This window comes from Brachyhypopomus gauderio, chromosome 3, assembly GCF_052324685.1.
Source record: "Brachyhypopomus gauderio isolate BG-103 chromosome 3, BGAUD_0.2, whole genome shotgun sequence".
Classification (NCBI taxonomy): domain Eukaryota; kingdom Metazoa; phylum Chordata; class Actinopteri; order Gymnotiformes; family Hypopomidae; genus Brachyhypopomus; species Brachyhypopomus gauderio.
This window is the reverse complement of record NC_135213.1, coordinates 5728929-5748188: the sequence shown is the minus strand read 5'-3', so window position 1 is coordinate 5748188 and position 19260 is coordinate 5728929. Positions and strand designations below refer to the sequence as shown.

The window sequence follows — 19260 nt, the reverse complement described above, 5'->3', positions numbered from 1 at the left end:
CTGTAATATTGTTTCTGTTCTGTAAGATGGTTTTTTTTTTTACATTGTTTTGTGATTTTGTTTTGTATTCTGTAATATTGTTTGTTTTTCTCATTGAAGGCCTGTTATTACAATCTGGGATTAAAGTCTCCATGATTGTATTTTTACTTGTATGTTTGGAGATTTTTAATAGTAGTATTACCAATAAGATCTAGAGGAGTACTGCTCCCTCACCCAGTGCAACACACCTCATTCTGCTCATAAAGAACTGAATACACAGCTGAGGTGCTGAATTTGATGTTGCAGCACATGGTCACCACTAGATGGCGGAACGAGGCAAAAAAAAAGTGTGTATTTCTGCATTAAAGCTTTGTTTGCTATGTACAAGATGCTCATACTAGGTACAGGGGGTCAGGTTGTAGTTATAGTAACAGCTCTAACCCCAGCTGTAGAGGGTCAGGTTGTAGTTATAGTAAAAGCTCTAACCCCAGCTGTAGAGGGTCAGGTTGTAGTTATAGTAACAGCTCTAACCCCAGCTGTAGAGGGTCAGGTTGTAGTTATAGTAACACCTCTAACCCCAGCTATAGAGGGTCAGGTTGTAGTTATAGTAGCAGCTCTAACCCAAGCTGTAGAGTGTCAGGTTGTAAATGTCACAGAGACAAACCTGAAGGAAGAGGAAGTGTGTTGAACCCTGAAAGTGGAGTATGGTGGTGAATGGTGACCAGATTAATGGTGTGAAGTTAAGATTAAACGTTTTATCTCTGTACTGCTGTTAATTCTTAGTGTTCCTTTAAGTCAAGTCAAGAGGTTTTTATTGTCATTTCAACTACATTCAGAGTACAGAGTGAAATGAAACAATGTTCCTCCAGGACCATGGTGCAACATAAAACACAGTGCAGACAGGACATAAGTGGAACAGACAGACAGTACAACACAATACAGACAGTACAATATACAGTGTGCAAAAAATAAAAGAGACACTTCACTAGAGAGAGAAGTGTAAGAGGTAGGTTTGGTTAGTGCAAATTGTGCCGTGTGCAATACGCAGTATATATACAAGGGAGTCCCTGTCGCAGTGAAGTAGTGTGTGTAGTGCAAGTGCCTTCACATTGTCAGGGAAAAGTGGTTGGGTGTGTGTGGGTGAGAGTGTGTGTATGTATGGAGGAGAAGTCCAGTTTAGTGTCTGGCGTGGAGGAGTCTGATGGTTCGTGGGAGGAAGCTGTTGCAGAGTCTGGCCGTGTTGGACCGGATGCTGTGGTACCTTCTTCCCGATGGGAGGAGGGAGAACAGTTTGTGGGAGGGGTGGGTGGGGTCATCCACAATGCTGGTTGTTTTGCAGATGCAGCGGGTGGTGTAAATGTCCGTGACAGAGGGGAGAGAGACACCAATAATCCTCTCAGCTGTCCTCACTATACACTTGTGTCGGAGACATTGCAGTTCCCAAACCAGGCAGTGATGCAGCTGCCCAGGATGCTCTCTATGGTGCCTCTGTAGAAGATGGTGAGGGTGGGTGGAGGGAGGCGGACCTTTCTCAGCTTCAGGAGGAAGTAGAGACGCTGCTGGGCTTTCTTGGCTGTAGAACTGGTGTTCAGGGTCCTGGTGAGGTTCTCCACTAAGTGGACACCAAGGAACTTGGTGCTCTTAACGATCTCCACAGAGAACCCATTGATGTTGAGTGGAGAGTGAGTGTGACGCGCTCTCCTGAAGTCAACAACCATTTCCTTGGTCTTGTCCACGTTCAGGTGAAGGTTGTCGTCTTTACACCAGTCTGTCAGCCGCTGCACCTCCTCTCTGTACGCCGACTCGTCGCCTTTGCTGATGAGACCCAGCACTGTTGTATCATCTGCGAACTTAATGATGTGGTTTGAACTGTGTTTTGCTACACAGTCATGAGTCAGCAGGGTAAACAGCAGAGGACTCAGAACACTGCCCTGGGGGACCCCAGTGTTCAGTGTGATGGTGCTGGAGGTGCTGTTCCCAATCCGGACTGACTGGGGCCTCCCAGTCAGGAAGTCCAGGATACAGTTACAGAGGGATGTGTTTAAGCCCAGCAGGCTTAGTTTCCCAAAGAATTTCTGTGGGACGATGGTGTTGAATGCTGAACTGAAGTCTATGAACAGCATTCTGGCGTAGGTGTCCTTCTTCTCCAGGTGGGTGAGGGAGAGATGAAGGGTGGTGGTGATGGAGCGGTTGGGACGAATTGCAGGGGGTCTAGTGAAGGGGCAGCTGGGTCTTGATGTTCCTCATGACTAGCCTCTCGAAGCACTTCATGATGATGGGGGTGCGTGCAACGGGATGGTAGTCATTGAGGCAGGATGATGGTGGTGGTCTTGAGCATACCTGTCAAGTGTCCCGTTTTGGCCGGGACAGTCCCGTATTTTACCGCTCTGTCCCGGCGTCGTCCCGTATTTTTATTTTCCCGTATTTGTCCCGTATTTTCAGTTTTCAATTTTTATTTTTTTAAAGCATTCATGTGCCGCTCCAAACAGAATTCTGTCACTAGCCTCGCGAGAACTGCCACCCAGACTACTGCAGATGACAGTTCTCGCGAGGCTAGTGACAGAATTCTGTTTGGAGCGACACATGAATGCTTTAAAAAAAAAAAAATTTAAACTCGTGGGTTTAGTGTCGACAGTGGGAGCAAACCTGGAACAACAAATCAGAGATGGATTTAACGAGAGAAGGCAGTCCTGCCTAAAAAGCTAAGCGTACGTGTGAGTACCTTGACGAATGGGACAGGGAATTTACTTTCCTAAAGTGGAGCATGAAGGGGCATAGCTACTCATTCTGTAAGATATGTAGCTGTGATTTTAGTGTCTCTCATGGGGGAAGGAACGATGTCCGTCAGCACGAACAATCTGCCAAGCACAAACGCGAGATGTCCCCATTTGTAGCTAGAAATACAACTAGAAAATTTATTTTTTTATTCATTTGTAGTTCAAAACGTATTTGGGGTGTTTTTTCTTCACTTTTTGCCACTCCAAAGATGTTTTCGTTTCTCCTACAGCCACGATTGCAGCTATATGCAAATAACTGATTATGCAAATTAGGCGATGACGTCATATACGAGAAATGTCCCGTATTTTTAAATACAAAACTTGACAGGTATGGTCTTGAGACACGTTGGGACAGTGGAGCTGCTCTGGGACATGTTGAAGATGTCCGTGAGAACATCCGTCAGTTGTTCTGCACATTCCCCGGGCACTCTGCCGAGGATGGGGTCTGGTCTTGCAGCTTTGCGTGGGTTAACTCTGCGCAGAGTTCTCCTCACATCCACAACACCTGCTCGTCTGGCTTGGGCGTGGTCTTCCTTGCCCACGTGTCGTTTTGTGCCTCGAACCGTGCATAGAAGTCATTCAGGGCATCAGGGAGGGAGGCATTGTTCTGCTGGATGTGTTCACTGACTCAGATAGAGAAGAAAAAAGCTCTGGCCTCCCCTTGGGGAGATTGTCTGTGTGGGTACATATATGAGTAAATTTATGTTGGGATGAAGGTTTGTGGGTGTATGTGTGTGAGTGTGTATATGTGTGTGTGTGGGTGTATATGTGTTTGGGTGAATATAGATGTCCAATGTAGCAGCAGTTGGTAAACCATTGCAGTGGTCATTTGAGCTGTGTTTTCTGCCCTTCCCTTTTTATAATAAATAATAATAGTCTTTATTTGTATAGCACCTTTCATACATACATGCTAAAAACTACTGAAAATAAGGTTTAAAAATTACTTTTCTCTCCCCCTCATTTCTATCCTGTCCTGTATGGTAGAGACTAGGGACACGCAGAAAAAAAAGCCAAACACAATCACCGACGGGGGTTGGCTGAACAGGCTACTCTCTGCAGTGGGGGTTGTGGGGCACCACATTTTAGGCTGTTATAGTCGGTGATTGTGTAAGGCACCTATTCTTGTACTCTTTACTGTATTTTAGACATTGAGGGCTTTTGAGGGGACGGTGTGGATGAACACTGACCAGTGGCTGACCATGAACACTGAACACTGACCCTCTTTTCTCTCCTCCTTTTTTCTCTGTATGGCCCACCTAACCCCAATTATTTTTATTACTATTGTACTGTATTTTACAGAATTGTTTTCTTTTGATAAAGTTGTCCTCCAAAGATGGGGGGAGTAGTGACTCTGAAATCTCTTCTGGTAAGTTTGTTGTTGTGTTTTTGGAAGAGACACACTGTAAAAAGTACCATCTTGATAAGTTAAAACTGCCCAAGATTATTATTCTATTTCAAGTAGCTGAGGGTTTTTTGTATAAATTTATGTAAAAATATATTTACCTATTGGCAGTTTTTCAAAAGACAAAAACTACTGAAAGTAAGGTAAAAAAAATCTGTGCCATTTTGAATAATCAATATGCCACTTATATGTCACTATAATTCAAATATTATGTTTGTGACGTCTGACTTCTTCTGACTTTGTGACTTCTTGCAAGAGAGTTTGCAGTCTCTTGTGGCAGGCAACCAAAGGTGTGTATTGAAGCAGCAACCACCCAAACCTGAGACACACCTCATTGACATAACACTGGAGGTAAGAAGGGCTTATCACACCTGCCAACCTCTACCTTTTGGAAGTCCTGTGGTACATGGCAGGGATGACTGCCTTTTGGCAAAGGTTGGGCCACTCTAGTGTTAATTGATTAATTAAGTAAATTTTAAACGCTACAACCGTCCCTGGCATGTGTTACAACCATCCCTGTACACTGGGACGGTTGTAACATTGGAGTGACTGTATTTAAATAAATTTTGCAACCTGTACATATTTCATAAACCCACTTATATACATTGTTTCAGTAGTTGAAACATTGAAGTTCATAATACAGCAAATTGGCTATTCCACTGTAAATGGTTTTTGATTTATTGGAAAAATCACAAAAAGTGTTACAACTGTCCCTGGTCTCCACCACTAATTGTACAAAATACACACATGTAACATATCCCTATATTTTTTTCAGGGCCAATACAATAAATGATTGACAGTGCATTGGTGAATATGACTGTTAAGGTTTCACAGCCCTTCACAATAGTGGATGATGTTGGATTGGAGTAGTGGATGGTTGGTGGCTACCAGGTCCCAACAAGGCTGTGACGTCAGCAAGGAGGTGGCGGAGTCATGTTTTGGGCCGAAATGATGGGGAGAGAGCTGGTAGGCTCCTTTAGGGTCCCTGAAAGTGTGAAAATGACTTCGGCAAAGTATATGTATAGTTTCTGACTGACCACTTTCTACCATGGTACAAAAAGAACCATGCCTTCCAGAGCAAAATCATCTTCATGCATGACAATGCACCATCTCATGCTGCAAAGAATACCTCTGTGTCATTGGCTGTTATGGGCATAAAAGGAGAGAAACTCATGAGGTGTGACCACCATCTTCCCCTTTTGAGCTTTTTTTATTTTTGAAGAATATACTGTTATAATTGGGAGATTTGTTCAATAAAATTCAATTTATACTCTTACGGGTGATGACTTATTATACTGGCTCATTTGCATCGACCATTTAGAAAAATCAGGGAAAATATTATTTGCATAATAATTTGGAATGCAGTGTAAAGTACATCGTCCCGGTGTGCTGATCTGTACTCCAACATTTGACCACTTTCTTTGAATGGATTAAAGTCAATGTACGCTATTGGAGATATAGCCAGGGGAATAATGCAATCACAATACAGTGTAATTCATACTGTATAAATGCAAAGTGGTATTTATTTTAAGTGTATTAGTTGCTACCAAGTAATGTTTCGATTGTTATATGTTCAAGACATTCAAGCGTGATGTGAGTGTAACAAACTAAAGACAAAAAACACTAAAAGGTCTGTTTGTGTAGTATTGCTTTTAATCTGTCTCTAGAGCAGATTTATAGACTTTCAGAAGAGTAAAAAACACCACCATGGTTTCCATAGAGTCCCAGTTAAAACATTTATGCACATTTCACATCAGCTTTAGGTCACATATTAAAAACTAATAAAATTATTGAAACATATTGAAATTTCAGGCTTAATATTTTTACAGGAATCCAAAACACAAAGTAACTTGTATATTCACTTTGCAAGCAAGTCTAGTCCATGCTTTCTGTAGGTCACGGAATAGAGGTGATGCTGAGATTTTAAGGAGGTGTCATGTCTAGCCCCGCCTCCCTGTCAATCATGTATCACTTTTTAGTCTGTTCAGTCACACCCCGTGTTACTTCCCCTTCAGCTGTGTCTCATTTGTAATTTAGTTCTGGTATTTAATAGTTGGTGTTCAGTCTTTGTGGGTTATTGTAATGTGATGGTGCATATTATAGCAAACTTATTGTGAAAGTAAAAATTATGGTGATAGTTTGTGGTCTTATGCAGTCTGTTGTGTTTTGGAAGTCAGATTTGGGTTAATCTTTCTATATTTCTGTTTTATTCATGGCTTCTCGTGTCTGTAGATGTCCGTTTGTGTAGTTTGTTATCTAAGTTTTAGTGTTCTGTTATATGTCAGGTTGCTGGTTGAGTCTGTTGTCTTGTCTTTATGTCTAATGATTAGTTGGTCATATGTGTGTTAGCCTGTTAGTTCCGTTAGTGTTATCATGCCTCATTGTGCTTGTGCTGTTCGTGTGTCTACTGTCAATTTGTGTGCAACCCTGTAGGTTCAAAGTAAAACCCGTTTGTTAAAAAACCAATCACCTCAGAGACCGTGTCTGCTCTCTGATTGCGTAACACCCACCACGTCACAGAATAATCCACTATTACAGGACAGTGAGGGAGCCTTACGAGGTGAGGGATTATCAGGAAGAGGGTTACAGTTATCTTCCAATGCATATCTTGTCTGAGGACTTGATTAATCAGGTTAAGGGTGGTGAACCATTTGAGCTACCCTCCTCGATTTGTCCCTCCCACGACTTCAATGAGGAGGATAATTTGGAGGGGTTCATTCTCCAGAGCAGACAATTTTTTTGAATTTGTCCTTGTCTCAGCCGAGAGAGGAAATGAACACCCTTGATGGGTTGTTTGAACTTCTTAGAGCACGATTTGGCAAGAGTGGATCCACTGTTGATTTTGAATTTGGTGCATTCTCTGCTCCCGAGGTAGTTCATTTTCCACCTAGAGCACACAGAGAGGAAGTCTCAGCACAGACACCAGTACCCAAGAAGGTTACCACAGCCCTACTACTACCAAGAGACCTGCTACAAGGACAGAGCAGCGGTACGTTAATATGGCTGTTCAGTACGAGCCTACAGTTCACTGCTCCAAATCTGTAGTGGTACAGTGTACATCAGAGGCCAGCGGACGAGTGTCTGTGTCTGTACAATGCAGCCCTGAGCCTGCTAACAAGTGTCTACATCAATACTGTGATAGGACCTTTTCTGGCTCATGTGCCCCTGGTGGCACCCCTAGAATCCCCCAAGGTACCAAAACATTTTTTGGGGGTACGGGGCACATTTGTATATGTGGTTTTTCATATATTCACCTCTGTGTTGCTATCCGGTAAAGTTTGTCATGTTCCAATTATCAACTACGATCTCTTATGTGCCAATACATATTTACACTAACAAACTGACATCATTCTTAGCCAAGCAGGGACACTGATGCATGTCAATACTCCACTTAGCCTGCTGGCCATGAAGAGTGAAAACATAAATAAAATAAAATCATTCATGACTGATGAGGAAACGTTCAAACATCTGTGCTCATAGTCTCCCACTACTGTTTACTGCAGATCACATATAGTCTGTCCAACATGTTTCATTCTGTACTAACACAATGCAGTGTTAGTGCAAAGCAGAAAATGTACAGTAAGCTAGAACTGTAGATAGAAGTTTCTGACTTACCACACTGAGCAGTGTTATGGCTTCATTCCTGTGTGAATGTGCTGGTGTTGCTGGAGATTACTCTGTGTAGTAAAACTCTTCCCACACTCTGAGCAGTGATATGGCTTCTCTCCTGTGTGAATGCGCTGGTGTGTTTTGAGACTACTCTGTCTAGTAAAACTCTTCCCACACTCTGAGCAGTGATATGGCTTCTCTCCTGTGTGAATGCGCTGGTGCTGATGAAGAGTACTCTGTTGAGTAAAACTCTTCCCACACTCTGAACAGTGATATAGCTTATCTCCTGTGTGAATGCGCTGGTGACGTTGAAGAGGACTCTGTTCAGAAAAACTTTTCCCACACTCTGAGCAGTGATATGGCTTCACTACTGTGTGAATGTGCTGGTCTACTTTGAGATTACTCTGATGAATAAAACTCTTCCCACACTCTGAGCAGTGATACGGCTTCTCTCCTGTGTGGATGCGCTGGTGCAGTTGAAGACTACTCTGTCTAGTAAAACTCTTCCCACACTCTGAGCAGTGATATGGCTTCTCTCCTGTGTGAATGCGCTGGTGCTGATGAAGAGTACTCTGTTGAGTAAAACTCTTCCCACACTCTGAGCAGTGATATGGCTTCTCTCCTGTGTGAATGCGCTGGTGTTCGTTGAGACTACTCTGTTGAGTAAAAGTCTTCCCACACTCTGAGCAGTGATATAGCTTATGTCCTGTGTGAATGCGCTGGTGACGTAGAAGAGGACTCCGTTCAGTAAAACTCTTTCCACACTCTGAGCAGTGATAAGGCTTCACTCCTGTGTGAATGCGCTGGTGTACGTTGAGATTACTCTTATGAATAAAATTCTTCCCACACTCTGAACAGTGATATGGCTTCTCTCCTGTGTGGATGCGCTGGTGCAGTTGAAGATGATTCTGTCTAGTAAAACTCTTCCCACACTCTGAGCAGTGATATGGTTTCTCTCCTGTGTGAATGCGCTGGTGTGCGTTGAGATTACTCAGTTGAGTAAAACTCTTCCCACACTCTGAGCAGTGATATGGCTTCTCTCCTGTGTGAATGCGCTGGTGCTGATGAAGAGTACTCTGTTGAGTAAAACTCTTCCCACACTCTGAGCAGTGATATGGCTTCTCTCCTGTGTGAATGCGCTGGTGTTCGTTGAGACTACTCTGTTCATTAAAACTCTTCCCACACTCTGAGCAGTGATATGGCTTCTCTCCTGTGTGAATGCGCTGGTGCTTATGAAGAGTACTCTGTTGAGTAAAACTCTTCCCACACTCTGAGCAGTGATATGGCTTCTCTCCTGTGTGAATGTAGTGGTGTTGCTGGAGATGACTGTGTTTAGTAAAACTCTTTCCACACTTTAAGCAGTTGTAGCTTTTCTCCTTTTCCATGTTTACTGATTTCAGCAGTCTGTCATACTCCTCACAGATAAATATGTTTATGTGTTTAGGAAAGTGGACAGCATTAATTCCTAGAGGAAAAGGACATTGCAAAGTCATTGTGAGATGAAGATGAAACAGTCATGACAAGGAACCATTTGGGCTCTGCGTAATGCTAAAGACATTCATGCTGAAGACCATCAGGAGACATTGCTAGGCTTCATCACTTCACAAATGAAAACATTTGTCTATGTTGTGATTATGTGTCTCTCTCTGTTTGGTTCAGTGCCACTCTATGTGCCAGTCTATAGGGACTTTTATTTTGTAGGGCTCATTAACTTTATTTTCAAAGTTGATCTTTTACTTCCTTTCTCTCTCATGGGGCTGCAGAGCTACTTTGTTCTGTTGAAGCTCTTTATGAGTTCCAGCAGTGTGATTTGACCTTCTAAATTATTGTGCATCAGAGAATTTATCTATGGGCAGCACCAACATGTCACAGAAAATTTACCTGTGCACACCATTACTCAATGTGCCATGTTTCCAGGTAGATTGAAGGTAAAAATATTGTTGGCCTCTTTAGAAAGCACTCCTGCTAAAAGTGTGCAAAGTCACCTTTTTTGTACGTACGTATATGTATTTGAAAGTTGCTGTGCATTTGCTTGAAAGTAACATATGAATTTAGAAGTATTGCATTTTGTATTTGTAAGTCGTGGTTTTCATTTGAAAATCACGTGATGTTTGCTTGCAAATAGTATATTTGTGGAATATGTTCTGTTTGTTTACAATGATTTGGCAGCATTATACTCCATAGCAGAGTTAATGTCCTGTTCAGAAGGGTCTATAACTCTGTCTATGTGGGTATAATGAGATTGGAAGATACTGTGTTAATACTGTGTTAAAGGATGTATAACCCAGCTTGTGTGTATATTGAGATTGGGAGTCTGTTCAAAGACCAAAAAACAACAAATGCTGCATTATGTATCCAAATCCAAAAAGTAGAATTGGGCCTACAGGCTACCTGTAGGCTGGGTGTGTGCTTTAAACTGTTGCTTATTTATCTGGATTATACTGAGAAATTTATCAGTAGCAGGTTTAAAATATAACTCACCTCTTCAGAAGATCTCAAATGTCTCGCTGTTAAGACAGCTTCATCAACATTTATGTTGAACTGAAAATGATTAGAATAAAATAATTTTAAATTTCCACACTCAACATTTCTTTAAAATGACATAAAAAGTAAAATGTGTACATGTTGTGTAGATCTAACACATCTACTTTATTCAAACTGTTCCTCAACATAGATCTCTGTGCTATTTCTTAAATGCCATGTCATTTTTACAGTGTATCTGTAAATGCTGTAAAAAGTGTTTGAAATCTGCAGTATAGGCGAGATATACTGCCATCTTCTGGTGAAATATAAAATAGCTTTTTTTTGGACAAGGGCATTTTATACTGTGCTGGCAGGCCGCATTTTGTCCCTCAGTCCGAATTTTGGACATGTCAGCACTAAAGCTTAGTTTCCTATAAACACCAACATAACGCTTTAGTAAAATGTATATTTGATCTCATATTGGCTATCACTGATAAATAACTATGTATAAACAACTGGAGAAAATGACAGATGGGTTGAAAACTCAAATGCCGATCTCACATATCACTACGACCTTTACCAAGACTACATGCACTCAGGGTGACAACATTAACATGCTTAACATGCAAGCTTCAAATAATACATGTTATTCCTGTCATTTATTTTGTTTGCTCTGAAATATAGATACTGATTTGAAAAAGACAAAGGATCTTGCAGGGTGTCTATTACAAGACTAGATTCCTTTAGACATCATTTTCTATCGTGCAATTGATATTTACAAAAACAGAAACCAATTAACAATAGGAAAATAATCAGAAATCAAGGGCGTAAATTACATTTCAATACGGGGGTGGGGAGACAATACACAGTAAACATTTTCTAAAGGAGTTCTTGAGGGGGCGTCAAAGCTTCTCCCAAATGTTGTTATTGTGCTTAGGAAAAGTACACCCGTATATATCTATCTATATGATTTCACCTAAACATAAAAATACTTCAATGTATAACCAAATTAAATAAAATGTATTTAATATTACAATACATCCACTATAACAGCATACAACTTAAAAGCTACTGTAATAAAACCGTACAATATAACTAGCATATATGCTTTTATCTTTGTAACAGGAACCACTGAGCTACTAAACAAAAGAACCAAATATAATTATATTCGTATAGTATCAAATAAGTAGCTACGTTATCTGGCTGGGTTAGTTAGCGCTACAACATCCATTATAAAAACACTTTAACACGTTGAATTTTCCACCAACTTGGTCAAGACACGAGATTCAACCGTGAGGTAGCGGAACGAACAAAATAGTGTGGTTAAGATTTGGTTAAAATGTGTTAGTAGTACGTATTACTAAGTTAAGTACTTACAGGTCAACCAGTAGCCCAACACTTCCAAACAGGAGACAATAGGCGCAACTCCACTAAACGCCCGATGTTGATATTGAGAATAAGGAAACCTGTGGTCTGTAATGTCCGACGGTGATGGTAGGTAGAGGTGGGCGGATCGATCCAAATATCGATACCAACGCTGGTATTAATTTGGAGCAACACTCGTGTAAAAAGATTGATACTCAATCTTTTTAACTCTCCCGCACGCACCGACTGCTGCGTACGTGGATTCATCAAAGTCTCTTCTGTCTGTAAGAGCAGCGTTGCCAACGCCTCAGTAAGGAAAGTCGCTATTGGCTGTCCTAAAAGTCACAAAATGGCGTCATCGCCTAATTTGCATAATATAAAAGTAAAAAGAATAACGTTGTGGGAGAGAAAAAACCCTAAATATGTTTGAGTGACTGACTGTGTGAGTTAAATTCAGTGATTTCTTTTGTATTACACTGAAGAAGCATTTATATTTACATCCGGTTCTGTAAATACGAGGCGGGGTCAGCGGCGGCTTTGGGCATGCGCAGTTCATTTGCAGCGTGGACGTGGAGCGGTGCGGGTCTGCTCTGACTGTCAGACTGCATAGGCCTTTCTCTCGCTTCCGGGGTCTACGTTTCCGGTCTAGACAGTTCTGTGTAAAATCATTTCCGTTTGGAGCGTTCGTACTTCTGCCATGGCGCAAGTGACTAGCAAGTGTTTTTGCAGCGTACCGTTGTGCTCTAATTCCAAAAACAGCCTTATTTGAGTTTCCACTCGTTCCCAGCTGACGAGGAACTCAGAAAGAAGTGGTTGATAGCCATTAGAAGGAGTGAGGGGCCGAATTTCCAGGTTATTAGGAACAGCACGCACGTGTGTAGCGCACATTTTGAGCCGCAAGACATCTACGTTACGGCAAAGGGCAAAACGTGGCTGAAGAAAGGTGCTATACCGCGTCGTTTCAGCTGGACTCGGCCAGTGAGGCAGTCTGTGTACAGCAGAGTGAAATCCCGCCTAGAGGCTTTCCGTGCACATCCTAAGTACAAGTCTGTCTGGGCTTTGGTTCTAGAGCACACACACACACTATGCTAGGATACCATAATCGGACACAATTTTGTATGCTATAATACTAGAAATGGGAATAATCACCAACCTCTTGGAATGTTTTGTACAAATATGCGTGCCTTCAGGTGTTTGGTCAGATTCGTTGTGTTAAGCTAGGTTTATACTTTCCCGAGTGACCGTAGCGCACGCGTCTGCACACCTCGCGCGACCCTGCTCGAACCGCTTGTCCGTAACGATATGTGGTAGTTATAAAGAAACACCCCTCAACAACAGGGGAAGAAACAATTACCTGACCAGTTTTAATGTTGCTTTGTTTCAGGTTTGAAAAGTGCTGGAATTTAGATTAAAGTGCTTGATAATGCTTGAAACAAATAAAAAACCGTGAGCTTTGACCTCTAGCTTGTGTGGTGCCTCGCTTTTTTCTAAGGACCAGTAGCACCGAGCCCTTACACGGATCTCCTTATCTACAACATTGGACACTGAACACACAAAATCATAAGACACAATAATGCAGGCACTTATAATAGTACAATAAAACACATGCTTTATTTAAAAATAAGATAAACAGTTTGATGAAGGCATAAATGATAGAATGTTGAGTGAGCACGGAGCTAAGACGCTAGCTAGGCATGCTAGCTAGTTAACTTGGCTAAACTAAACTACAGAACTGGATCCATTTACCTTCATAATCAAAAATAAACTGCTCGAAAAAAAACTTGTATCCTTTATCGAGTTTCGCTCGTTTGGTCCTCGATAGCTCCTCGACGGTTCTGGCAACATCGTCCTGCCTAAAGCGCGGAAGGTCAGCCAAAGATGCAGAGTAATAAAACGCATCCATTCTCGTAGCGGTGCTGCTAACCGGAAATAGGTTTACACATCACCTCGCCCGGAACTTGACCCCTCCTCCTTGCGTGAAAAAGGCTTATTGTGAGTGTTGTGGGTGGGGCTTACGGCAGGACCCGCTGCTCGCTGAGGACAGTAACTGAAGACCATGTGTGTTCATCTCAAGAGTCTACAAAAGTCTCCAATAACACCACAAAAAGTCGGTAGATTTGTTGCTAATCTACTGTGGCCCTGAAAGCCCATCGCGTTGCAAAAGCAAAACTCGCTGCAAGTACGAAAAGCAAATGCATCAAAATGACGACGCGTGCACTACATTTTGGAAACGCGATGCAGAATTCAGAAATGCTTCAAAACCAGCCACAACAACACAACGGAAATGTTTCTGGGGGAACTATTAAAACGCAGCGACGTGAAAAGTAAGTGATTACTCTGATATCATCACGGGTAATCTAGCTATATGCAGGCCCGTTGACAGTCTTGCTGGGGCCCGGGACAAGAAAGTTTCATGTACGTCATTTGAATTTTCTCTGTAGCAGACAATCCTTGAGTTAGGTCATATAGTATATAATATAGCCACACATCAAAGCTGTTTCTGACAGCTGACAGGTTTATACTTGTCACGTATGGCTACGCCCCCTCTCCTAGCTGTCACTCCGGGTTCCCTTGTGTCTGTGTCCCGTGCCTGTTTATCCCGCCCTGCTCGTTGTCTCCGTGTTTCCTCGGTTGCTACCACGCCCCGTGTCATTGTTATCACCTGTTCCTTGTTTCAGTTCTATGTATTTAAGTCCCGTCATTCCCCCAGTCGAGTCATCCGTGGTTTTGTTCTATCAGTCGGTTTGTGCTTTCACGTTCGTTGTTTTTCTAGCCCTGTATTTCCCGTCATCTGTTTGTTCCTGCCTGGTCCGTGAGTCTTCCCTGTTCTCGTCTCGTCATGCCTGTTTCTTGTTCTTGTTCGGACTGCTTGCACGTTATGACCCCTGCCTGTTCTATCGACTCTGGTTTTGGTATTCCCTGTATTAAATCTCGCTCATCTCAGCGTTTGTGTCCGTCTCCTCGCTCCGTGGCGCGAGCCTCGTTACATAACCACGGATCTATCCAGGACACAGCGAGGACGTCGGCTTGGCGTACACGCCCCCCGAGGACGTCGGCTTGGCGTACACGCCCCCCGAGGACGTCGGCTTGGCGTACACGCCCCCCGAGGACGTCAGTATGGCGGCTCCGCCCCCCGAGTGCATCTCCTCACCGCCGGTTCCTGTCCCCGCTGCCTGTAGGCAGTCCGCGCCGGTTCCTGTCCCCGCTGCCCGTAGGCAGTCCGCGCCGGTTCCTGTCCCTGCGACCCAGGAGAGGTCGTCCACGCCGGTTCCTGTCCCTGCTGCCCGTCGGCAGTCCGTGCCTGTTCCTGTCCCCACTGCCCGTAGGCAGTCCGTGCCGGTTCCTGTCCCCGCGACCCAGGAGAGGTCGTTCACGCCGGTTCCTGTCCCCGCGACCCAGGAGGGGTCGTCCACGCCGGTTCCTGTCCCCGCGACCCAGGAGGGGTCGTCCACGCCGGTTCCTGTCCCCGCGACCCAGGAGGGGTCGTCCACGCCGGTTCCTGTCCCCGCTGCCCGCCAGCGGACCCTGCCTGTTCCCGCTGCCCGCCAGCGGACCCTGCCTGTTCCCGCTGCCCGCCAGCGGACCCTGCCTGTTCCCGCTGCCCGCCAGCGGACCCTGCCTGTTCCCGCTGCCCGCCGCCCGGCTCCGCCTGTGCCCGCTGCCCGCCGCCCGGCTCCGCCTGTGCCCGCTGCCCGCCGCCCGGCTCCGCCTGTGCCCGCTGCCCGCCGCCCGGCCGCGCCTGTGCCCGTTGCCCGCCGCCCGGCTCCGCCTGTGCCCGCTGCCCGCCGCCCGGCCGCGCCTGTGCCTGTTGCCCGCCGCCCGGCTCCGCCTGTGCCCGCTGCCCGCCGCCCGGCTCCGCCTGTGCCCGCTGCCCGCCGCCCGGCCGCGCCTGTGCCCGTTGCCCGCCGCCCAGCCGCGCCTGTGCCCGCTGCCCGCCGCCCGGCCGCGCCTGTGTCCCCAGAGACTGTGCTGCCCTCTATTGGGCCCGGACATTATGTGCCCTCTGCTCTGCCCTGTACACCTGCCTCTGTACCCGTGTTCCCCTTGCTCCCGTGTTCTGTCCCTGGATTTGTGTTGGTCCCAGTTCCTGTGTGTGTGCCTGTTCGTGTCCTTGTACCCGTCCCTGTGTTTGCGTCTGGTCAGTTCCTCCAGGTCCCTGTCCCCGTGTCTGTTCCCCAAGTCACGACCCGCTTTGTGCCCGTGCCTGTCTCTGTGGTCCATGCTGTCTTCTCCTCAGTGTTTACCTCTGCCCTGTCCCCTGGCCCCGCTCCAGTGTCTGTCCCCGGTCCTGTCCTGTCCAGCCCTGCTCCTGTGCCTCGCCCTGGCCCTGTCCAGTCTCCCTGTATCCCATGTCATGCCGTGTCCCTGTCCGACTCTAGGCCAGTCTCCGCGTCTCCTGTCTTTGTCCCTGCCATGCCCCAGGTCCCGTGTCCTGTCCCTCTGGTCCGTCCCGTGTCTGCTGTCCCTGTCCCTTGCCATGGACCGTGGTTCCCTGTCCGGTCCTAGTCTGTTTCCCTGTCCTGTCTGCCCTTGCGTGCCCCGGTGTGGCACGCTTTGAGGGGGGGTACTGTCACGTATGGCTACGCCCCCTCTCCTAGCTGTCACTCCGGGTTCCCTTGTGTCTGTGTCCCGTGCCTGTTTATCCCGCCCTGCTCGTTGTCTCCGTGTTTCCTCGGTTGCTACCACGCCCCGTGTCATTGTTATCACCTGTTCCTTGTTTCAGTTCTATGTATTTAAGTCCCGTCATTCCCCCAGTCGAGTCATCCGTGGTTTTGTTCTATCAGTCGGTTTGTGCTTTCACGTTCGTTGTTTTTCTAGCCCTGTATTTCCCGTCATCTGTTTGTTCCTGCCTGGTCCGTGAGTCTTCCCTGTTCTCGTCTCGTCATGCCTGTTTCTTGTTCTTGTTCGGACTGCTTGCACGTTATGACCCCTGCCTGTTCTATCGACTCTGGTTTTGGTATTCCCTGTATTAAATCTCGCTCATCTCAGCGTTTGTGTCCGTCTCCTCGCTCCGTGGCGCGAGCCTCGTTACAATACTTGACGCGTCGAGAAGGGTAATGCTGCAGGCTGGAGCCTCGGTGGGCGTGGGTAAAGGGGCGGAGCATGTGTCAATCATTTTCGACTGCAGCCAATCAGATACTAGACTTTCGTTGTCAATCAATTTTTATTAAGCCAATTATCAGCCAGAGTTAGCTGTCAATCATTAGCTGTCAAAGCATTATTGTGCCATTCAACGTAATGAGATACTGTATAACAACTTCTGGCTAAAAACCTACAATTAGTGATATTCCCTTTGTCTCTTACCAGGTCATGTTTTGTCTATTTTGTGGAATCCTTTTGAGTTGTATTGCCTCATTTTGTGCTTCTTGTGGTGGAAATATTCAGGTTTTAAGAACCTTTCAAGAAACTGGTAGGTTTTCTCCCGAATACTACTTATTATTATTCCATGTTTTGTTTTGACATTAAAAAAATATCATAGCAGTCTTATCTGAAAATTATATTAGAATTTACATTTTTGGTGATAGAATATTCAACCTATTTTCAAGATTATAATTAAAAAGTACAAATAAGAACTAACAACAGGTCATGCTTATACCAAATTAGAACATGTTCTTTGTCCATTTGACATGTAAAATAGTACAAAGTGTAGCATTACATTTTGCAATGTTATGCTGCTGTGATAACTGCCTGGTGTATTAATTGAATCCAATGATGTATAAAATTTACAATAGTTAGATTCAATTAATGACTAATTAATAATGTTATTGTTCTCACCAATTGTTCCATATGGTGTGGCTAGCAGTGGTTGTATCAATGGTATTTTAAGGAAAGTTATGTGGCTCAAGTGTGGAAGCTCTAACAATGATCATTGCTCAAAATTCTATGTAGTGTTTATCAGAGTTTGGAGTACTTCCAATGCGCCTCCACACAGATTGTGGAACAGAGAATGGAGTCTTGGCTGCCATTCACTGTACATTAAGATCCAGCCATGTGGATGAATTTGCAGGAGCTCAAAGTCATATGTATGGATCCTCAGTTTCAAATCAACGCATTGAAAGCTGGTGGTCACACGTAAGAAAACACAGGTAAGCTAAAATGGTATAATATTCAGTTCAACAGACTGTACTTGATATTGTTGACGTTTGCTGCTAATCGTGTGCACCTGAACTTTGCATTATTATAACTAAAAACTATGCAAATTAATCATGTTATTTGTAAGTGCTCTTTTATGGCATTTTATTCACTCGATTACTTAAATATTTTTGCTAGACATGGATTAAAAACATATGGGTCCAATCTTTTTCATAAAATATTCACCTCAATGTGCCCATGTCATGATGAGTTATAAATGTCTTGCTTAAGATGTTAACTGAACACATTTCCAATTCTATTGTACAAAATCTAATGGAATTTCATCATTTTTATCTCTAGGACTCAATTTTGGATGGAACTTTTCAGTGATTTAAAAGAGAGTCATCTATTCAATGGCAGCTATGAACACGTGTTTGCTACAATACACTTTTTTGGATGTCCTGCAAAAAGAACTCAATGCATACAAACAGTTCTGGAACACTCAATCGATTAGACCTGTTCATGAGTCCCACTGCCCGTCTGGTAAACCAGAAGCCGTGTACCACCTGCCTAAGCTGTGAGTGTTGCATTACCTCATTGATATTGAGAATGAACTTTTTCATTTGAATTGTATATTTATTTATAAATACGCTACCTTATTTTTTTTTTACTGACTCAGGTTCAATGGGCGGAATTATGGATTTCCCCTGTCTGTGCCATCCATAAATCAGTTCAATACCCTTGTGATGGCTCCTTGCAGTCCTTGTAGAGATGATGAACTTCAACATCATTTTGAGGATTTACAGAGACAGAGTGGAATAGCTCTACCTGTCAACTGGACTATGGCAGTAAAGAATTACATCACACTCAAAAGTTTGTCTGGCCTTTAATGTAAATAGGAACTAACAAGGTTCAGTTTACACTAGACATTTCTAAAAGTTGAACACTGCTCTTAAATCTTGTATTTTCTAGATTTAAAAATATGTAGCTTTAAACGGTCTTTGCTTTGCAGTTTTCTCCAACACAAATCAACATATTTACAAGTGCATTTAGCAATTCCATAAAAAAGATTAACGAATACACCTCTACATTTCTAAATTTTTATCTTTATAAAGATAAAAAACCAGACGCTTTAATATTAATTGTATACACAATTTTCAAAAATGAAAAGCATCCTAGTGTCGAACACAGTCAAAACAAATGGAGGCATGTATTCACGTATAGATACTGAGAACAATAAAATATATTTTTAAAATGTGAACAATTAAAGCTTAAAGTGAACCTTGGTTTTCCTTAGAGTTTGCCTTTATGGAAGGCAAAATCCAGGGGACTTCTGTATTCCATTGTCCATGGCTTCTTGAAAATCCTCATAGCTTTGTGAGATTGGGATTTTGATGGTATTTGCACAGGTACTTGCCAAAGGAAAATGTGAGCTCCAATCAAATGTTAGCTGTGGCTTTATTCCTGCAGGTGGAATTTCCTTTAACCCTGTTCCAAACATCAGCACATCCTGAAGGGAAAGGCCCACCCTGTTTTCTGAAAGTAAATGAGAAAAGCTCGGTATGAAACTAACATGCTTGTATAACATAGATG

General features: G+C 43.9%; 1 protein-coding gene and 1 long non-coding RNA gene across 2 annotated transcripts in view; one reads left to right on the top strand and one right to left on the bottom strand.

The window, feature by feature from the left end:
- The window catches only part of LOC143510069 (uncharacterized), a 102683-nt gene that overhangs the window by 51377 nt on the left and 32046 nt on the right, over positions 1-19260 (bottom strand). The window contains exons 2-3 of the mRNA XM_076999073.1: positions 7916-9135; positions 3904-3911 (exon numbers count right to left, since the gene is read on the bottom strand). Coding sequence (XP_076855188.1) covers positions 3904-3911; positions 7916-9135 — 1228 coding nt within the window. The remainder of the gene's footprint in view (positions 1-3903; positions 3912-7915; positions 9136-19260) is intronic.
- LOC143510090 (uncharacterized) overlaps positions 13901-19260 on the top strand; it is a 134531-nt gene continuing 129171 nt past the window's right edge. The window contains exon 1 of the long non-coding RNA XR_013129896.1: positions 13901-13919. This is a non-coding gene — a long non-coding RNA (uncharacterized LOC143510090). The remainder of the gene's footprint in view (positions 13920-19260) is intronic.